General features: G+C 45.5%; 1 protein-coding gene across 1 annotated transcript in view; it reads right to left on the reverse strand.

Moving 5' to 3' along the window:
* Window positions 1-8204: 8204 nt before the first annotated feature.
* The window catches only part of SYNDIG1 (synapse differentiation inducing 1), a 99767-nt gene continuing 84841 nt past the window's right edge, over window positions 8205-23130 (reverse strand). The window contains exon 4 of the mRNA XM_029068217.1: window positions 8205-8744. Coding sequence (XP_028924050.1) covers window positions 8586-8744 — 159 coding nt within the window. The 3' untranslated portion in view covers window positions 8205-8585. The remainder of the gene's footprint in view (window positions 8745-23130) is intronic.

The following is a 23130-nucleotide window of genomic DNA, read 5'->3' on the forward strand; positions in this document are numbered from 1 at the left end:
GTGACCGTCTATCAATCAATCATTTAATCAATCATATCTCTTAAGCACCTATTGTGCACAGAGCATTGTACGAAGCATTTGGGAGAGTATACTATAACAAAGTTGATAGACATATTCCCAGCCAGCAGCATGCACTCAGTGAGCAGCTATTTTCAATCACAGTCAATTCTTTAGCTGGCATATTTCCTCCCCTTTTTCCTACCCCCATCACCCTGCCCTGGCATGAGACTGGATTCCTGGACATGCCCTGTCCCCACTGAGAGAATATGTTGGTGCCTTCTGGGATGACAGACATTATAGAAGCAGCGTGACTCAGTGGAAAGAGCTCTGACTTGGGAGTCAGAGGTCATGGGTTCTAATTCCGGCTCCCCTGCTTGTCAGCTGTGTGACTTTGGGCAAGTCACTTAACTTCTCTGTGCCTCAGTTACTTCATCTGTAAAATGGGAATTAAGACTCGGAGTCCCACGTGGGACAACCTGAACACCTTGTATCCTCTCCAGAGCTTAGAACAGTGCTTTGCACATAGTAAGCGCCTAACAAATACCATTATTATTATTATTATTATTGCAGCCAGTGGTGTGATGGCAACGTGGTGGCCACTTAGCCAGGATGCTGAGTTCCCAGGCCAGCAAAGCATCCATGCTGGCCAGATTCCCATGAGGCACTCCTGGTGGCCAATTGAGAAAAGTGGCAAATTAATGGCTCCACTCTATCTGGGTCATTGTTACTTAATAATATGGTACTTGTTAAGTACTCTTTTAAGCACTAGGGTAGATACAAGCTAATCAGGTTGGACACAGTCCCTATCAGGCATGGGGCTCACAGTGTTAATCACCATTTTACAGAGGAGATAACTAAGGTCCAGAGAAGTGAAGTGACTTGCCCAAGGTCACACAGCAAACACGGGGCAGAGCTGGGATCAGAACCCAGGTCCTTCTGAGTCCCAGGACTCTGCTCTATCCACTATGCCATGCTGCTTGCTCAAGCTACAATACATCCTGGAGGGGGTCAAGTGGATCGGAAGAATCTCTGACAAGTCCCGTGGCTCCAGGAATACCAATGCCAATATCTGGCCATCTCTCTTCAGAACCTGGTCCCCAACAGCAATCAGATTTCAGAAATTAAGGACTCTTTCTTGCTGTTGACAAATGCAGTATATGTATGCCCAGGAATACTAATCTAACAAAGGGACAACCTGATTTGAACTCTCAGATATCTAAGACTGAGAACTCATAATGGTATACAGTCAAAGAGATAAGGATCAACAGAAAAAATTCATATCCCGTGCCAAGGGAAATAAAAAAAAAATCTCTGAAACACAATGTTAGATTTGAAAGACTTTAAAGAGTGGTGGATTTTTTTTCTCCCAGAAGTAAAACAATTATAGTAGGGGAGTTCATGACTGAACAGTTATATAATCATCTGACCTGTTTTTTACAAAATCAGGAGAGTAGAAAAGCTTTTCAGGGGGCTGACAACATGGCTTAATCCAAACTCTTAGTGACTACTTGTTGGATTTTCTAATTGTCTAGGTTTCAAAAGATCAAAAGTAATCTCTTACCAGTCTCAATAACTGAAAGAGCTAATTAGAATTAAGATCAGGTTTGGGGTGACGGTTGGAATTAGGATTGGGATAAAGGATTAGGATTAGGGGTTGGAAATGTGGAACTAGGTTAGGGATTGGGTAAGGGTTAGCATAGATTTGGGAAGTGGTTTGCCACTGGATCTAGAACTAGGGTTAGAGTAAGGGGCTAGGTCTAGGGAGGGTTTAAGGTTAGAAGCAGCATAGCCTAGTGGGAAGAGCATGGACTGGGTCGGAGGACCTGAGTTCTAATCCTGACTCTGCCACTTGTTTGCTGTGCGACCTTGGGCAAGTCCTTAACTTCTCTGTGCCTCAGTTGACTCATCTGTAATATGGGGATAAAGCTGTGAGCCCCATGTGGGACATGGACCTTGCCCAATCTGAATACCTTCTACCTGCCCCAGCTTAGTTCAGTGCCTGGAACATCATAAGCATTTAACAGATACCATAAAAAAGTGTTAGGAGTTGGGATCAGGGTTGGGGTAAAGATTAGGTATTGAGTCTAAGATGGGGCTAGGGGTTGGTATAAAGGTTGGCGTTGAGCTGGTGGTTGGTTCTGGGGGGGGGTTAAGGATTAGGATTTGGTAATAGGTTGAGGTTAAGGGATAGGTATTGGCGTAATGGTTCGGTTTAAGAGTTAGGGCCTATATAATAATAATTATAATCATATTTGTTAGTGCTTACTATGTGCCAGGCACTGTTCTAAGCACTGAGGTAGGTACAAGATAATTGGGTTAGACACCCTGTCCCACACAAGGTTCACGGTCTTAATCCCCATTTTAATGTTGGTATTTGTTAAGCGCTTACTATGTGCAGAGCACTGTTCTAAGCACTGGGGTAGACACAAGGGAATCAGGTTGTCCCACGTGGGGCTCACAGTTTTAATCCCCATTTTCCAGATGAGGTAACTGAGGCACACAGAAGTGAAGTGACTTGCCCACAGTCACCCAGCTGACAAGTGGCAGATCCGGGATTCGAACCCACGACCTCTGACTCCAAAGCCCATGCTCTTTCCACTGAGCCACGAGGGAACTGAGGCCCAGGGAAGTGAAATGATTTGCCCAAGGTCACACAGCAGACAAGTGGCAGAGTTGAAATTAGAACCCATAACCTTCTGCCTCAGCAGGATGGGCAGGGGGGCTGCGGGGAGGAAGGAAAGATAATAAGGAACCAATTTTTCTCTAATCAGAGGATTGGGTCTGGGAGGGGAGTAGAATTAGTACCATCATGAACATAGATCTCAGCATGCCAGTCATACCTGACGTTCATTTCCTTGCCAGGCCAGAAGTTTCCTGTCAACCACAACTGCAGAGCTGCAAGCTTATTCCCCATCAGAAGCTGGTAGTTTTTTGGGTTTTTTTAATAGTAATTTGTTAAGCACTTACTATGTGCCAAACACTGTGCTGGGGTAGAAATAAATTAATCAGATTGGATACTGTCCCTCTTGGAGCTCACAGTCTTAATGCTCATTTTACAGAATGAGGAATTTAGATGCAGAGAAGTGAAGTGACTTGCACAAAGTCATACAGCAGATATTGGCAGAGCTAGGATTAGAACATAGGTCCTTGTGACTCCCATCCACTAGGCCATGCTCCTCTCTGCCCCTGCCCATCCAACACTCACTGAGGGATGGAGGAAAAAGACAGGTGGAACACTGTGGCAGTGATCAGGCTTTACAGGAGGAGGAAATTGTGGCCGAGGAACTGAAGGGTAACTAAGGAAGTGACATGGCCTAGTAGAAAGAGCAGGGGTCTGGGAATCGGAGGACCTGGGCCCTAATTCCAGCCCCGCCACTTGTCTGCTATGTGATCTTTGGCAAGTCACTTCACTTCTCTGTGCCTAAATTCCCCTATCTGTAAAATGGGCATTAAGACTGTGAGCCCCATGTGGGACATGGACTGTCCAACCTTATTATCTTGTATCTATCCCAGCACTTAGTAAACCCTGGCACATAGTAAATGCATAGCAAATACATCAGAAAAAGTCATTCAACTTCTTGCCTCTTTTACCACCTCTGTGGGACATGGACTGTGTCCAATCTGACTAGCTAGTATCTACCCCAGCACTTAGTACAGTGCCTGGCACATAGTAAGTGCTTAACAAATACCATGAAGAAAAAAAGTCACTCAACTTCTCTGCATCCCAGTTTCCTTATCTGTAAAATGGGGATTAAGACTGTGAGCCCTGTGTGGGATTGGGACTGTGCCCAACCCTACCCAAGCACATAGTACAGGACCTGGAACATAGTAAGAACTTAACAAATACCATTAAAAGCAAATAAACAAACAAAAAAACAAAAAAACACTAGGAAACATATCCTGGCAGCACCTGCTATCTGGAAACTACTTTCCCCAGAAGACAAAGGCCTATACTGCCTGAAGTCTTCTGGGAGTTAATTAATTCATCAGAGCTAGTCAGCAAGATGGGCTAAGTTTATAAATTCCAGAGAGGGATCTCTCTCTCTCTCATCTTCACCCTCTTTTTCTTCCTTCTCCCTCTTTCCCTCTCTATCTCCCTCTCCTGTGGTCTTTCAATACCCTTTTCCTTCTCTCTCTCTCCATGTCCTTCACCCTCTTTTTCTCCCTTCATTTTCCTACAGACTGGCAAAGACTCCAGTAACCTTGTTAACAATAATAGCATAACTTCATTAAGCACTTAGTATATACTGAGCACTGTACTAAGAACTAGAATAGATATAAAATAATTAGGTCAGATACAGTCCTTGCCTCACATAGGACTCACAGTCTAAGTAGGAGGGATAACAGATATTGAATCCCCATTCTACAGTTGAGAACACTAAAGTACAGAGAAGCAAAATTACTTGCTCAAAGTCACACAATAGACAAATAGTGAAGCTGGGATTATAATTCAGGTGTTCTGCTTCCCAGGACCATGCACTATCCACTAGGCTATGTTGCTACCTATGTATACCTCAGTATACACACGCCAAACTTTGTCTAGATATCTGGGAAAACCTGCTTGTATAATTATAAAAGTTTTTATGCAAATTAGTGCATGAATATCTTTGGTATTTAGGCATTTGGCTCTGGTTGAGCTCCTCCCTGTGTGTTAAGATCCTTTGTGTTAGGGCTGGGTTTCTGGGGTGGCCATGGAGGTACCATGGATTTTTATCAGGTTCAAAGAACCTTTGGAGAAGCAGCATGGCCTAGTGGAGAGAGCACAGCCCTAGGAGTCAGAAGGACCTGGGATCTAATCCCAGCTCTGCCAATTGTTTGCTGTGTGACCTTTGGCAAGTCTCTTAACTTTTACATGAGCTCGTTATGGGCAGGTAATGTGTCTACAAACTCTGTTGTATCGTACTCTCCCAAGCACTTAGTATGTGCTCTGCACACAGTAAGTCCTCAGTAAATGTGATTGATTGATTGATGTGCTTCAGTTTCTTCAACTGTATGACAATACCTTTTCTCCCTCCTCCTTAGACTGTGAGCCCCATGTCAGACAGGGACTGTGTCCTACGTGATTAATTTGTACCTACCCCAGAGGTAGATATCCCAAACAGTGTTTGGCACATAGTAAGCACTTAATAAATATCATTTAAAAAATTGGAAATTATTCCTGCCCCTGCCCCGACCCTAAAAACAAACTTTCGCTGCTGGACACACAGATCAGCAATGCTGCTCTGGAGCTCAAAATCGTGATCTGACATGTCTTAGTGAGTTTTAGAGTCCAGCAGGCTTTGACAGCTCTCTATCCTACCCCACAGGCCCCTACAACCTCAGTTGATGCCAAAGCTGGCCCTGGGGACCAATGCTGATGACAACAGAACAACCCACCTGCTCACAGGGACCCCAGAGCCGAGGGGAAGTTCCCTCTCAGTCACTGTATGCCTCTTCTGCTTCCTTGGATTGTTCATTTGAGCAGATCATCAGCATTGTCAATTTTCTAGATGTTTGGAACTGTACTGTTCTCTGGATATCAGCAGGAGTGGCTCAGCCTTTTCTGAGATGAGCAGTGTGGAAGGAGATTGCAGAACAGGCTGAAAAAGATGCAGTCCCTACTCCTGGGAGCTTACAGTCTTAGGAGAGAGGCAAGGGGTGATACAACAGGGCAGAGAGTGAAAGGACATATATAAATATTTGACATGGGCAACAGTCAATAAAGAAACAGGCAGACAATCCACAAGCAGAAATGGGGGAATAAGCCAGGGAAGGCTTCCTGGAGTGGGTGACTTTAGGAGGAGAAGAAAGATTTGGTTTTAGGGAACTGAGAGAGATGACCCTCTCTAGCCCTTCCCTGCTCACTCCCTGGATGGTGATGACCTCTGACCCAGCCCAGGCTCTAACCCCCAAACCCCCAATCATGTGGGTCCTTAGGGATTGTCTTGCTGTGGCCAGCAGGTACCAAAGGCAAAGGCAACTGATCTGGGAGGACAGGCCTGAAAAAGGACAAACCACCTCACTCTCCTAAAACATTTCTGGTCATTCTGATCATGACTCTCTCAACGAGAAGCAATGTGGCTCAGTGGAAAGAGCACGGGCTTGGGAGTCAGAGGTCATGGGTTTGAATCCCGGCTCTGCCACCTGTCAGCTGTGCGACTGGGGGCAAGTCATTTAACTTCTCTGTGACTCAGTTACCTCATCTGTAAAATGGGGATGAAGACTGTGAGCCTCACGTGAGACAACATGATTACCCTGTATCTACCCCAGCGTTTAGAACAGTGCTCTGCACATAGTAAGCACTTAACAAATAACAACATTATTATTATTATTACTAGTTGGGTTGGAAGGACTCAGGGCAGGGTGTCAGTTCTAGGCCACAAGAATACCCAGAGAGGCACCACTGACCCTCATTTCTTTCCCCAACTAGAACGTAAATGGGTCTTTTCTGAATTTACAGTTACCCAGAAGGTGGGAGCCATGCCTGGGGGATGCACTCTGCATGCTATGGGGACTCCTTAGAATGAATTCTCCTGGTTTCCCTTTCAAGAAAAACTGACAATGAATGTGAACACTTTGAAGAAGAGACAAGAACACAGGCCAGAGGAACCCTGACCTTAGAGTCCACTCTGGTGGGGAGGGGAGGCTGACCTCAATAAGATTCATTAGTGACTTGGAGAATGGGGAGGAAGGGGAAAATGGGGGTGAGGAAGAGGGGAATGAGAAGGCTAGGGATAGGAAGGATGGGAATTAGGAGGGTGGAGATGAGGAGGATAATGACAGGGAGGATGGGGATGGGAGGATACTGATAAGTAGGATGGGGATGACGCTGATGTTGACGATGCTGACAAGGGAAATGAAGTTAAGAACAAGGATGAAGTTGATGCTGTTACTAAATTAAGAATCCTAATTCTTGAGAAAAACCACAACAGTTCTCAGAGCAGCTGAACGTTATGTCTTTTAATAAACTGTAGAGTGAGCAGAAAAATATTTTGAAATGTGTTGTCCTTTAAAAAAATGCTTCAAATCAACCCACAAAAAGAACCTAAAACCAACCATCCTAAAAGGTATTTTTGTTAAATAAATTGCACTGGTAAAATAGACATGAAACCATATTCGAATGTCCCTGTGATTATCAGTTTCTCAGCATTTATCTGATAAACAAAGCAGCTCGAAGCAATGATTGCCACGTGAAGAAATTAGGAAAGGAAAATCAGCTATTCGTTCAGTTCCAAAGAGAGGCAGGTGCTCGCTTGGTACGGGAAACTAGTTACATTGCTGATCTAGGAGAGTGACAAACCTGTGTGCACATGGCACCACATCTGCGCTCAGCAATCACAAGGTCACTACACACATGGCGTTTCCACTCGCTCCCCTCAGCTGAGCTGGGCCGGGCTGGGCTGGGTCGGGCCATGCTGTGCCAGACTGGACTGGTGTGGGCCTGGCCTTGGCAGGATTCCTGGAGTGGCCATGCTGTGTTTTCATGAGCCCTTCTGTGGTCCCAGGCTCAAGGGTATAGCTGAGCCATATAGCTGCTGAGCCTATCCCTGGCATCCCTCCATCTCCTCCAGGGATGGACAGGGCTGAGCCCATTCCAAGCAGCCCAGGAGCAGAAGCCAAGAGTGATGTATGTCGGGTCCCAGTGGTGGTGTAGAGAGGGCCTCACCCCCCTGCTTCGAGGATGGTTTTAGTTAGGGAAGACCCCTAGCGCCACCCACCTTTGTGGGGCTGAGGCAAGAGAAGAGAAGAAAATGGTCTCCATCTCCATTTTCTCCAGGAACCAGGGGCTTGGGCTGTTCCAGATCTGGCCACAATCAGCATAGCCCTGGTGTCCAACTCTCACTGTCCTACACCCTGGAGTTTAGCTCCTGTCAGGGGCATGAGGCAAATGGTAATGACCACGAGGCAGCCAGCTGAAAAACAAGTTGGCAGCCACCTTGCCTGGGCTTTCCAGAGTTGGAAAAAGATGAGCTCATCTAGCTCTGTGTAATGCAGCAGAGTGAAAAGCATTTTAAAAGCAGAGACAGAGAATGAGAGAGAGAGAGATGGTGAAGAGAGAAAGAGACAGCTGGGAAAGAGAGACAGGTACAGTGGAGGGAGAGAGAGATGGAGGAGAGAGATAAAAAGAGACCAACAGAGAAAGTCTGAGAAATAGACAAAGATAGAGAGATCTAGTGAGAGACAGAGATAGAGACAGAAGAGAAAGAGAGAGATTTAGAGGGGGAGAGAGAGAGACACTGAGCTAGAAACAGAAACAGAGTGATAAGGAAAATGAGTACTAGGAGAGGCAGAGGCAGAGTTTCCAAATGAGACAGAAAACGTGGAGAGTTAGGGAAGGAGAGAAAGAGACAGAGAGTCAGAGAGAGACAAAGATAAAAAAAGGAGAGAGAGAGAGAGAGAAAGTGGGGAGGCAGGGGTGGATAGGAAGCTGGACAGCCTTGTGGTGGTCCTTTGTGATCTGTGATGCACAAGGCCATACCAGTTGGTCATCCTCGCCTCCTCCACAGCCCAGCCAGAACTCTCCCTTCCAGGCAGTTTGGTCCTCGGCCTCCTCATTGCTGAGCAGAACCCAAGTCCATCCCCCCTCCCGCCCTCCCTCTGCAGGCTCATAAGTGGTTATTCTTGGAGAGATAGGCGATCAGCGCCACAGCCACTCCCACGTAGATGCCCGTGCCGATGGTGATGGACAGCACAGCCAGAAAGAGCGCCCTCCTGGAGCTGGAGCTGGCTTGGTGAAAGTCTCCCTTGGCCACAGCTTTGTTGGTCTGTGGAGTGACAGAAGAGAGGAAGAGAGTCTCATCAGTGAGCAGGGAAAGTTAGAGACAACCAGAGTTTCAGAGGTCTCTTCCCCTCTGGGTCCCCCTGACTCTTTTCGATGTTTCAAAGGGTGACTCGGAGGGTGACTGTAGCACTAGGCTCTTGAAGAGTGGGGATGGTTTCATAGATGGAGGATTAGTGCTGGGAGATTCTGAGGAAAGACCAGAGAAGTTAAGTGGTACGACAACAATCACGAGGACCAATGGAACTGAGTTCTTCCGATTGACCCAGGCCCCTGTTGGAGAGAGAAAGAGAATCCTGGGCTGCATCAATCAGTTAGTCAATCTGATTAATTAATCAATTAGAGAAACCACACGGCCTAGTGGATAGATCACAGGTCCGGGAGTCAGAAGGAGCTGGGTTCTAATCTCAGCTCTGCTTCTTGTCTGCTGTGTGACCTATTACCCTATTTATGGTTACCCTATTTATTTTGTTAATGAGATGTACTTCACCCTGATTCTATTTATTTGCTATTGTTTTAATGAGATGTTCTTCCCCTTGATTCTATTTATTGACATTGTTCTTGTCTGTCTCCCCCGATTAGACTGTAAGCCCGTCAAAGGGCAGGAACTGTCTCTATCTGTACTGATTTGTACATTCCAAGCGCTTAGTACAGTGCTCTGCACATAGTAGGTGCTCAATAAATACTATTGAATGAATGAATGAACCTTGGGAAAGTCATTGAACTTCTCTGTGTCTCAGTTTCCTCACCTGTAAAATGGGGACTAAGTCTCTGAGCCACATGTAGGACATGGACTGTGTCCAACTTGATTAGCTTGTATCTAGCCCAGAGTTTAGTACAGTTCTGGCACATAGTAAGTGCTTAAAATTATCATTTAAAAAAAATCTGAATCATGGGGCTCTTTATGGATTTAGGTCCCTAGACAGAGATCTCAGGCCTTTTCTCTGCTTTCTTTTCCTCACTAATAATACAGACTCTGTCCATGTAATTAGGCCATTTACTGAGTACTTACTATGTGTTAATCAATCAGTGGTATTTATTGAGCACTTACTATTTGCAGAGCACCGTACTAAACATTCAGGAGGGTACAATACAACAGAGTTGGTAGACTCATTCCCTTTCCACTAAGAGTTTATAGACAAGAGAGGAGGAGACAAACAATATGAATAAATGATTTATAATATGTAATTTATAGACATGTACGTAAAGTGCTGTGAGGCTGAGGGAGTGGCAAACACCAGATGTCCAAAGCCCAGAGATCCAAGAGCATAGGCGATGCAGGAGAGAGAGGGAATCAGAGAAAAGAGGGCTTTTCATATCAGGGAAGGCCTCTTGGAGGAGATGTGATCTTAATGAAATTAAGCACAGTCTCAGTTCCACAATTACAATCTATTGCATTCCCATTTTACATATGAGGAAACTGAGATCCGGAGCAGCTAAGTGATCTGCCCAAGATCACTGAGCAGGCAAATGGCAAGCTGGGACTAGAACCCATGTCTCCCGGCTCCCAATCCTATGCTTGCTCCATCATACCACAATGCCCATCAATACATCCTACTAGACTCTAAGCTTGTTATGGGCATAGAACATGCCTACTAATTCTGTTGTGTTGTACTCTCCCAAGTGCTTAGTAGAGCATTCTACACAAAGTAAGTGCTCAATGAATACCATCAATTGATTGATAAATCAACAGTCCAGAGAACGGGCCTGGAAGTCAAAAGGACTTGGGTCTAATCCAGGATCTACCACATGTCTGCTGTGTGACCTTGGGCAATTCACTTAATTTCTGTGGGCCTCAGTTACCTCACCTGTAAAATGGAGATTAAGAGTTTGAGCCCCATGTGGGACAGGGATTGTGTCCAATCTAATTAACTTGTATCTACCCCAGTGCTTAGAACAGGGCTTGGCACATAGTAAGCACTTAACAAGTACCATTATTATTATTATTCCGGCCAGAGTACAATATCTTAGAGTGCAGTTTGACTAAGACTCAATGGCAGGAACCCATGGGAATGCAGTGTTGAAATGCAGCTGTGAATTGGTTGTCAGCCGCTTAGCAGGTCTGCCTACTTTCAAAAGGCTTGTTTCAAGAAGAATCAAAAGATACTTCTGCAACACTTAATGTTGGCATTTATTAAGCGCTTACTATGTGCAGAGCACTGTGCTAAGCACTGGGGGAGATACAGAGTAATCGGGTTGTCCCACATGAGGCTCACAGTTAATCCCCATTTTACAGATGAGGTAACTGAGGCACAGAGAAGTTGTGACTTGCCCACAGTCACACAGCTGACAAGTGGCAGAGCCGGGAGTCGAACACTTATGAACTCATGAGAATTGCACAGGAAACAGACTGTAACACTGTACTATCAGTTTATGGAAACTGAACTTTGAGCTGCTGCAAATTGGTTCCCTGTGTGTCCTGTAAAGGAACTAGACAAGTGTCAGAGTATAGTCAGGCAATGTGGAATCCTTGAAATAAGCTGCTTTTTGTTTTTGTTTTCCCCAACCTTTGTGAATTTCAGCTGATGTGACAGAAACCAGCCACTATTTTAATTTTCAAACTAACCTCCCCTCATTTATCATTAAATCAATGGTCAACACAATGCAATTTTTTAATAATATGGTGGGTTTCAAGAACACTACTAATAAAAATAATAATAGCGCTATTTGTTAAGTGCTTACTATGTGTTGTACTTTATTCTAAGCACTGAAGAAGAGACAAGGTAATCAAGTCAAAAACAGTCCCTCTCCGAAACAGGGCTCACCATCTAGTAAAGGCTCAATAAATACCATTTATTGATTAAGTGGCTTTCCCAAGGTCACATAGTCAACAAGTAGTGGAGCCAGGGTTAGAATCCAGGTCCTCTGCCTCCCAGGCCCATGCTTTTCCCATTAGGCCATGCTGCCCATCATGTCATAGTAGTAATAGTATTTATGCACTTACTATGTGGTGACTACTGTGCTAAACGCAGAGAAAGAGTATACAAGTGGGAATAAGATACCAACACTGTCCCTCATAATACCATGAGGCATCAGGAATCAATCAATGGTATTTATTGAGTGATTACTATGTGCAGAGCACTATACTAAGCACTTGGAAGAGCACAATATAACAGAATTAGCAGACACGTTCCCTGCCCATAACGAATTTACAGTCTTGAGGGGGAGACGTAGTAATATGAATAAATGAGAAATGTATAGCATTTAATTTAAATATATGTACATAAGTGCTGTAGGGTTGGGATTGGGGAGAATATCAAATGTCCAAAAGTTACAGATTGAAGTGGACAGGAAAACCTGTTTTGCCCTACAAAGGTTTTCCTAAAAATAAAGTCACTCAATTAATTTCACTTGGCCTTATGTTCAACCATTTGCTCTCTTTTGGGCCCTGAAGCTTCTTCAATCTTGTTTTGCTGTTCCCGCTTTCCTTCTGTCCTGGAAATTTCCTAGAAAATTTTGGAAACTGCCCTAATTCCTGTCCCTCAATTGGAGGATGAGTGAAACTGCCCTAATCCCTGTCCTTCAGTGGGAGAATGAGTGATTCACCTACTAATTAGCCTTCCTTAATTAACTGCTAACCTTGCAGCCTTCTGAGATCTCAGGAATAAGCCTGTTATATTGTTGGGTTGTGCTCTCCCAAGCATTTAGTACAGTGCTGTGCACACAGTAAGCGGTCAATAAATACCATTTATTGATTGATCTCAATCCCACACTAAGGAGGCCGGTCTGTCCCCAAACAACAGTTGAACAGTCCTGTGGGTCAAGTCTGGCTACCCACATCCCTGTGTTGGACCAGGAAAGCGTTGTGGTTAAAGATGAAACTTTGCTTTTCCTTTTCTAAAGAAACTTTGTGCCTACATTGTACCGTGCAGAGCAATGTGCCTTCAAACCAGGTAGATTCCCAAGAATATAGGCTTATTTTAGGACCACGTTTCATCTCCGGCAAATGAATTTTAATCTATCCAGCCACATATGTCACCCACATCACCCACATATTCTCAGATGCTTCCTCTTATTTGCTGGTACCTAGGCTTCTCTGATTAGAAAAGAAAGTGAAATTACTCTACTGACATCTCTATTAGGATTTCTAATGAAATAGCATCTGTCAAACACCAGTTTATTGAGATGCTGCTGTTTTAGATGCACAGAATGGTAAGGGGGGGCTTTAGAAAAGCAGTGTGGCTTAATGGAAAGGGCACGGGCTTGGGAGTCAGAGGGTGTGGGTTCTAATCCCGGTTCTACTACTTGTCTTCTAAGTGACCTATGGCAAGCCAATTAATTTCTCTGTGCCTCAGTTACCTCATCTGTAAAACTGGGATGAAGATTGTGAGCCCCATGTGAGACAACCTTATTACTTTATATCTACCTCAACGCTTAGAACAGAGCTTGGCACATAGTGAGCATTTAACAAATACCATAATTATTATTAGTAAATCTGGCTTCTGAGAGAAGAGGACATATAATAATGATGGTAATAATAATAATCACTATTATTATTATATATTAAGCTCTTATTATGTGCCAAGTACCATACTAAGTGCTGGGACTGATATAAGATAATCAAGTCCCACAAGGGACTCACAGTCTAAGTAGGAGGGAGAATGGTCATTGAATCCCATTTTGCAGATGAGGAAACTGAGGTGCAGAGAAGTTAAGTGACTTGCCCAAGGTCACACAGCTGACATGTGACAGAACTGGGATCGGAATCAAGGCTCTCTGACTCCCAGGTCTGTGCTCTTTCCACTAGGCCACACTCTTGCATTTATGTTGATGCAGTGGCCAGTTAGAAAAATGAGAGGCTGCCTAGCTGGAGTCAGACACAACCACCTTGATACCACGCCCCCTGAGATGCCGGCACCCACAAGAGCTACTAAGGTGCTGAGCCACAAGCACTTTCACAGACACAGAGGGGCACCCTCTGCAAACCACCCCCATTGCTTCGCCCTCGCCCACACCCACAGGACACCCACCCACAATCACCTACTCCTCCACCCAGCCACCCATTCTTCCCACAACCTCAGTCTCAACTACACAATCCGTGTCCCCCTCATCGACTCACTCACCTTCACCCCCCATATGCACACCTGAGCTCCAACAGCCTCATGCAAACAACCACACACAGGCGCAGAGACAATGGGGGAGTCCCCCCATGGAGAATGATGGCTGAGCCTCTTTCCTGGGATGTGAAGAATATAAATATGAGTGAACCTGACTGTAGACCTCCCAGGTTTGACACTTGCAGTCTCCTTTCTGCCAATTGTGTTCCCACTGAGGCAGGGATGCTGAAACATCCCTCCAATGCCCCTTGCCTCCATGGCCGTCCCTGGTTTGAGGAGAATGGGAAGAGTTGACTGGACTACAGACTGGTCTCTGTTCAACTGGTAGTTACCATAGCATCCATGCCATGAATAATAATAATAATAATAATTGCGGTATTACTTACTATGTGCCCAGCACTGTACTAATTGCTGGAGTAGATACAAACTAAGCTCCCCTTTTCCTCTACTCCTCCCCTCCCCATCACCCTGACTCGCTCTCTCTGCTCTACTCCCTCTCCACCCCACAGCACTTGTGCATATACATACACAAATATTTATTATTATATTTCTTTTATAAATGATGTTTACATATCTATAATTCTTACTTGTTTTGATTTCTGTCTCCCCCCTTCTAGACAGTGAGCCTGTTTTGGGGCAGGGATTGTCTCTGTTTGTTGCTGAATTGTACTTTCCAGTGGCTTAGTACAGATCTCTGCGCACAACTGAATGAATGAATACAAGCTACTCCAGGGAATAGAGAAGAGGTCAAGGGGAACTCCTTACCATAGGCTTTAAGGCACTCTATCACCTGGCCCCCGCCTACTTTACCTCCCTGATTTCCTACTACAACACAGCCCACACATTTCTCTCCTCTAATGCCAACCGACTCTTCTCACTGTACCTTGATCTCATTTATCTCACTGATGACCTCGCGCCCACTTCCTGCCGCTGGCCTGGAATGCCCTCCCTATCATATATGATGGACTAATACTCTCCCCTCCTTCAAAGCCTTATTAAAAACGTATCTCCTCCAAGAAGCCTTCCCTGACTTTCCTCTTCTCCCACTTCCTCCTGCATCATCTTTGCACTTGGGTACTCTCACAAGCATTTAGTATATGCTTTCACACAGTAAGTGCTCAATAAATGATTGAATGAACGAATGCACCATTTATTCACCCCTCCCTCAGCTCCACAGCACTTATTAGAGAAGCAGCGTGACTCAGTGGAAAGAGCCTGGACTTGGGAGTCAGAGGTCACGGGTTCAAATACCGGCTCTGCCAGTGTCAGCTGTGTGACTGTGGGCAAGTCACTTCACTTCTTGGTGCCTCAGTTACCTTATCTGTAAAATGGGGATTAAGACTGTGAGCCTCATGTGGGACAACCTGATTAGCCTGTATCTACTCCAGCGCTTAGAACAGTGCTCTGCACATAGTAAGCACCAAGCCGACCTCACTCACTTCAAATTTATCCTTTCCTGCCTTAACTCTGCCCTCTCCTCCGCCAGGCAAAGCTTCTTCTCCTCCCTCATCGACACCCATGCCCGTCACCCCCGCCGATTGTTCCGGACCTTTAACTCTCTCCTTAGGCCCCCTGTTCCTCCCCCTCCCCCATCTCTCACCCCTAATGATCTGGCCACCTATTTCCTCACGAAAATCAACACGATCAGGTCTGAGCTCCCCAAAGTCACCCCTCCACCTCTCCCCTCCCCCCCAACAACCCCCTCCCCTACTTTCCCATCCTTCCCTGCAGTATCCTCAGAGGAGATCTCCTCCCTCCTCGCAAGTGCCACCCCCTCCACCTGCGCCTCGGACCCCATTCCCTCTCACCTTCTTAAAACCATCGCCCCTGCCCTCCTCCCTTCCTTAACTTCTATTTTTAACCACTCTATCTCCAAGGGCTCCTTCCCCTCTGCCTTCAAACACGCCCACGTCTCCCCCATCCTAAAAAAACCCGCTCTTGACCCCACTTCCCCCTCCAGTTATCGTCCTATCTCCCTACTACCCTTCCTTTCCAAAATCTTAGAACGAGTCGTCTACAATCGATGCCTAGAATTCCTTAACTCCCATTCTCTCCTAGACCCCCTCCAATCTGGCTTCCGTCCCCTCCACTCTACCGAGACTGCTCTCTCTAAGGTCACCCATGACCTCCTTCTTGCCACATCCAATGGCTCCTACTCCATTCTGATCCTCCTTGACCTCTCTGCTGCCTTTGACACTGTCGACCATCCCCTCCTCCTCCATACCTTATCTCACCTTGGCTTCACGGACTCTGTCCTCTCCTGGTTCTCCTCTTACCTCTCTGGCCGATCATTCTCGGTCTCCTACGCTGGAGCCTCCTCCCCCTCCCATCCTTTAACTGTTGGAGTTCCTCAAGGGTCAGTTCTTGGCCCTCTTCTGTTCTCCATTTACACTCACTCCCTCGGTGAACTCATCCGCTCTCACGGCTTTGACTACCATCTCTACGCAGATGACACGCAGATCTACATCTCCGCCCCTGTCCTCTCCCCCTCCCTTCAGGCTCGCATCTCCTCCTGCCTCCGGGACATCTCCACCTGGATGTCGGCCCGCCACCTAAAACTCAACATGAGCAAGACTGAGCTCCTCATCTTCCCTCCCAAGCCCGGTCCGCTCCCAGACTTCTCCATCACCGTGGATGGCACGACCATCCTTCCCGTCCCGCAGGCCCGCAATCTCGGTGTCATCCTTGACTCGTCCCTCTCGTTCACCCCACACATCCTATCCGTTACCAAGACCTGCCGGTTTCACCTCTACAATATCGCCAAGATCCGCCCTTTCCTCTCCACCCAAACGGCTACCTTACTATTACGGGCTCTCGTTATATCCCGGCTAGACTACTGTGTCAGCCTTCTCTCTGACCTCCCTTCCTCCTCTCTCGCCCCGCTCCGGTCTATTCTTCACTCCGCTGCCCGGCTCATCTTCCTGCAGAAACGATCTGGGCATGTCACTCCCCTTCTTAAACAACTCCAGTGGTTGCCTATCGACCTCCGCTCCAAACAAAAACTCCTCACTCTAGGCTTCAAGGCTCTCCATCACCTTGCCCCTTCCTACCTCTCCTCCCTTCTCTCTTTCTACCGCCCACCCCGCACGCTCCGCTCCTCTGCCGCCCACCTCCTCGCCGTCCCTCGGTCTCGCCTATCCCGCCGTCGACCCCTGGGTCACGTCCTCCCGCGATCCTGGAACGCCCTCCCTCCTCACCTCCGCCAAACTGATTCTCTTTCCCTCTTCAAAACCTTACTTAAAACTCACCTCCTCCAAGAGGCCTTCCCAGACTGAGCTCCTCTTCCCCCTCTACTCCCTCTGCCATCACCCCTTTACCTCTCCGCAGCTAAAGCCTCATTTTCCCCTTTTCCCTCTGCTCCTCCACCTCTCCCTTCCCATCCCCACAGCACTGTACCCGTCCGCTCAACTGTATATATTTTCGTTACCCTATTTATTTTGTTAATGAATTGTACATCGCCTTGATTCTATTTAGTTGCCATTGTTTTTACGAGATGTTCTTCCCCTTGACGCTGTTTAGTGCCATTGTTCTTGTCTGTCCGTCTCCCCTGATTAGACTGTAAGCCCGTCAAACGGCAGGGACTGTCTCTATCTGTTGCCGACTTGTTCATGTCAGTACAGTGCTCTGCACATAGTAAGCGCTCAATAAATACTATTGAATGAATGAATGAATGAAAGTGCTTAACAAATACCAACATCATTATATGTGTAATTTATTTAATTATGTAAATGTTTGTTTCCCCCTCTAAATTGTAAGGTCATTGTGAGCAGGGAAAATGTCTACCAACAGAGCTTTGCACAGAGTAAGTGCTCAATAAACACAATTATTTGATTGATTGTACTCACCCAAGTACACAGTAACAAATACGTTTAGTGACTGATAAAGGGGACAGAGGAGGCAAAAGTGTATGTCTGTACCCCTTAATAATAATTCATTCATTCATTCAATCATATTTAGAGCATTTATTCAAGCTCTTGGAGAGTAAAATTTGGCAGTGGATAGACATGATCTCTACCCAACAATGGGCTCACAGTCTAGAAGGGGGAGACAAACAACAAAACAAGAAGACAGGCATCATTAGCATCAAAATAGATAAATAGAATTATAGATATGTACACATCACTAATAAAATAAAATAATAATTACTAATCATTATAGTGCTTGTTAACACCTACTATATGCCAAGTACTGTACTAAGAGCAGGAGTAGATACAGGATAGTCAGTTGAGACAAGCCCTGTGCCGCACAGGACTCAAAATCTAAAAGGGAGGGAGAATAGGTATTCAAACCCCCTATTACAGATGAGGGAACTGAGGCACAGAATAGTTAAGTGACTGCCTCGAGGTCACACAGCAGACATGTGGTGTATTTAGGATTAGAACTCAGTTCCTCTGACTCCCACTCCTGAACTCTTTCCACTAAGCCACATAGTTTCCCTGTGACTGGAATATGGAGGTATCATTGGGGAGGAGAGAAGGGGACTTAACCCAATGGACATAACCTTTGATCTTCTGACTCCCAGACCTGTGCTCTATCCACTGCACCATGCTTCAATCTGATTCTGCCCCCTCCCTCTAGCCCTCCTTTCTTTCTTCTCTTCTTTTATTCTCTCTTCTCTGTCTCCCTGTGTCTCTCCTGTCTATCATTCTGTCCCTCGATCTCTCTCCTTCTCCTCTTTCTCTCTCTTTATAGAATATGAGGTCTCTCTTAGCCAGGATCAGTGTCTGTTTCAACACATACAAATTCATTCATTCATTAAATCGTATTTATTGAGCACTCTGCCCCAGCCCTCAGTAAGAGGGGAGAGGGCTGGGGGGTGGGGGAGCTTGCACTGGAAGGAACTAATCAATATGACGGTGGATCACCATCTGATTGAGTTGGGGTGCCCTCTCAGAAACTGCCTGTTAGGCCAGAATCACCCAGATCTTTCTGATGACCCAGAAGACCCTGCTTTCATTCCAAGATGATTCAGTCATGTATTTTCCATTTGGTTGCCCAGGGTTTCTGCACTTAAGCACAGTTCATTGTGTTGCTTTCTCTCTTTCTCTTGAAACAAAACCTTTGCTGGGGAAATGAGAAGCAGCGTGTCTTAGTGGAAAGAGCAGGGGCTTGGGAGTCAGAGGTCGTGGGTTCTAATCCCTGCTCTGCCACTTGGCAGCTGTGTGACTTTGGGCAAGTCACTTAACTTCTCTGTGCCTCAGTTACCTCATCTGTAAAATGGGGATTAAGACTCTGAGCCCCACGTGGGACAGCCTGATTACCTTGCATCTATCACATTGCTTAGAACAGTGCTTGGCACATAGTAAGAGCTTAACAAATACCATCATCATCTCTCAGCTTTGGTCTGGGTGCCTAGTGCCCTCTTGTCCCAAAATTGTTGCTCTATACCCAGTTGTCCCCACTGGCTGGCTAGGCAGCCCATTCTCTATATCCACCTTCACGTCATCCCCAAGTTAAAGCATGACCTAGTGGAAAGAGCATGGGCTTGGGAGTCAGAGGACCCACGTTCTAATCCTGGCTCTACCACTTATCTGCTCTTTGACCTTGGATAAGTCACTTAACTTCTCTGTACCTCAGTTCCCTCATCTGGAAAATGGGGATTAAGACTGTGAGCCACACGTCAAAAGTAGCATGGCTTAGTTGAAAGAGCACAGGCTTGGGAGTCAGAGGTTGTGGGTTTTAAACTCCGCTCTGCCACTTGTAAGCTGTGTTACTCTGGCCAAGTCACAACTTCTCTATGCCTCAGTTATCTCATGTGTAAAATGGGGATTAAGACTGTGAGCCCCACGTGGGACAACCTGATTACCTTGCATCTACCCCAGTGCTTAGAACAATGCTTGGCACATAGTAAGCACTTAAATACCATCATCATTATTATTATTGTGTGGGACAGGGACTGTGTCCAGCCTGATTAACTTGGCTCATTACAGTGCCTGGCACATAGAAAGTACTTAACCTATACCATAAAAAAAAAAATACAGCTGATCTGTGTTCTTGAGCATCCTGAGTTGTTGCAATGTGAACTCTCTCTTGTAGGCAAGGAATGTGTCTGTTATATATTGTTATCCTGTGCTCTCCCAAGCACTTAGTACAATGCTCTGCACACAGTAAGCACTCGGTAAATATGATTGATAATAGTAAATTAAAGGATTACTTTGCACCAAGCACCATACTAAATGCTGGGTTGGATGCAAAAAAAATCACATCAGACATAGTCTTTGTTCAAATGAGGCTCCCAGACTAAGTGGCAAGGAAGACAGATATTGAATTCCTTTTTATAATGGTGGTATTTGTTAAGTGCTTACTATGAGCAAAGCACTGTTCTAAGCGCTGGGGGGATATAGGGTGATCGGATTGTCCCACGTGGGGCTCACAGTTTTAATCCCCATTTTACAGATGAGGTCACTGAGGCCCAGAGAAGTTAAATGACTCACCCACAGTCACACAGCTGACAAGTGGCAGATCCGGGAGTCGAACCCATGACCTCTGACTCCGAAGCCCAGGCTCTTTCCACTGAGCCACGTTGCTTCCCCAAATGAGAAAACTGTGGCACAAGTCAGAGAAGTTAAGTGACTTGCCCAAGGTTACACAGAATGCTACTGGTGGAGCCAGGACTAGAACCCAAATCCTCTGACTCCCGGGATCATGCTCTTCCCGCTAGACTGTGTTACCTTTATGAGTTAAGTGTTGTTCTCTGCTGGCACCAATCTCCTACAGATTTCCACCATTGTTATATTAAATTAGGCATCAAACAAACAGGAGGTAATACTGCAAAACTGAAAATGCTTTAAATGATTTGATTTTTTTCTAATTCCTTCAGGGACGTATTTTGGGAGAAAGAGCCTCAGGACTACCCTGGTGTTGACCAAGGGCCTGGTGGCTTGGCCTTGGGGTAGAGGAAGAGGATTTCTTGGTGCCTCAGTTACCTCATCTGTAAAATGGGGATTAAGACTGTGAGCCTCACGTGGGGCAACCTGATTACCCAGAATCTACCCCAGCGCTTAGAACAGTGCTCTGCACATAGTAAACACTTAATAAATACCAAATTATTATTAGTATAAGACCTAGGGTAGAGATGGTGAAGTGGCATACCCCCAGCTTCTCACATCCATATTCATGGAGTGAATGAGCAGGAAGTTCACATCTTCGGCGAAGACACGACTTCTTTCTTTCAGATACCTGGCTCATTACAGTCAACACTTCACCGGCGGCTATCTTTAAAGATGTTATTAAGTGACTGTTAAGAACTAAAGTGCCACAGTCTTTTATAGAACTAATAATTTCTCATCAACCCGAGGAGCATGTGACTTTGCAGGTTGAATCTCCCACCATCTTGAAATAGCAACACCCTCATCACCATCATTATTCTCCCCAACATCACTCTTACTGTTTTCCCTATTGCCACTCATTCTCCCAATCACTGTCACAAGCCCCCCGGTTCATACCAACCAGGATTTTACTGAACTGGGGGTGCCTCAGGGACATGTAGTAGAGTTCAATCCACAACTCTGATAACTAAGGTTACTTGTGGAAAGTTTTTTACTTCGTTTTAGCAACGTGCAAGGGAGTGACACATACATACATACATTCATTCACTCAATCACTCCATTAAGGACCCAATATCAGGCTGTGGTCAAAGGAGCCCTTTCTTCCAGTGCTTCTTATCTCTGCATACCTCTACGTGCCCTTTTGCTATTCAAAACGAGCATCTTTCATCTAATTTAGGTGTAGCAGCTGTGGCTCTACTTAGCACTCATTGATTGGTCCAGGCCCGTTACTGAGTATAACAGGGAGAGAAAGCCAGGCCTCCCTCCATGCTCCACCCCCACAGGCCCACAGTAATCTGTCTCAAATAAAGAGAGCTTGAGTGCCTTTGCAAAGTCTCTTCCTTGTTCCTGCGATCACAAACAATCATTAATAAGGCAGCTTGTTGCGGGCTCACCACAATCACTACTTTTATTGTTCTTCCCATCATCACCATAACTATTCCCCATTGTCACCGTCATTATTCTCACCATTGCACCACCAGGATCATCAACCCCATTATTATCACACAAAGCAACTCCAGAGGAGAGATGGTGATTACTGACTCCCCAAGTTTCCATCTGTGCAGACAAATGTCTTGTTTCCCCCTGACAACATTTTGGGCTGGACTCACAGTCTCACTTGTTCCAGGTCCCAAATAAGACCAGAAAAGTCCCCAGGAGGGCCCCCAAAACCTTGAATTGAGACTTCTTGACCCATTAACTCTTTGAAGTAGACTACCCCCTCCCAAACTACACCCTATTTGCTCCCTCCTATCACCCCACCCATTTTTTGCCTCTATCCTCAAAATGAAAAGTTGGTGCTATGATCCTTATCCTCTTCACCATGTCACTGTTCTTCCTGCCGCTATTATGACCATTATCCTCACCAAAATCACTAGACTATAAACTCCTGGAAGGCAGAAATTGGTTCTACCAACTCTGTTGCACTGCACTCTGCCCAGAGCTTAGTACAGGTCACTGCACACAGCAGCACTCAATAAATATCAACAACTGATTGCCTAATTCACCATCACCTTCATTTCCCTGCCATCACCATTACCACTGCTATCATCACTGTTATCATCATCATCATAATCACTTCATTACTATTACTACCATTTTTTGTGCCTACATTGTGGGAATCACTGAACTGGGCCCTGGAAGAATGTGGGGTTGTTATTTTAATTGTGTGCCTTGGAGGAGGGCAGACAGAGAAAAATGTATTCATTTATTAATGTCTGTCTCCCCATCTAGATTGTAAGGTCACTGTGGGCAGGGAATGTGTCTGTTTATTGTTATTTTGTTCTCCCACAAACATTTAGTGTAGTTCTTTGCACACAGTAAGTGCTTAATAAATACAAATGACTGACTGACACAGAGAATAGCTTACAGGTAAGATGATGCAAAACTTGAAATGTCAAAATAACAACAGATGAAAGAGTTTCAACAGTAGAAAATTTGAGTGGTTCAGTTAAACCATCAATGCCATCATCACTTTATCAATAATAATAATAATAATAATAATAATAACAATGGTATTTGTTAAGTGCTTGCTATGTGCCAAGCATTGTTCTAAGGCCTGGGGTATATACAAGATTATCAGGTTGTCCCATGTGGGGCTCACAGACTTAGCCCCAATATTACAGATGAGGTAACTGAGGCATAGAGAAGCAAAATGACTTTCCCAAAGTCACACAGCTGACAAGTGGCAGAGCTGGGATTCAAACCCATGACCTCTTACTCCCAAGCCCATGTTCTTTCCACTAAGCCATGCTGCTTATCAATTGAT

This window comes from Ornithorhynchus anatinus, chromosome 1 (genome assembly GCF_004115215.2).
Source record: "Ornithorhynchus anatinus isolate Pmale09 chromosome 1, mOrnAna1.pri.v4, whole genome shotgun sequence".
Taxonomy (NCBI): domain Eukaryota; kingdom Metazoa; phylum Chordata; class Mammalia; order Monotremata; family Ornithorhynchidae; genus Ornithorhynchus; species Ornithorhynchus anatinus.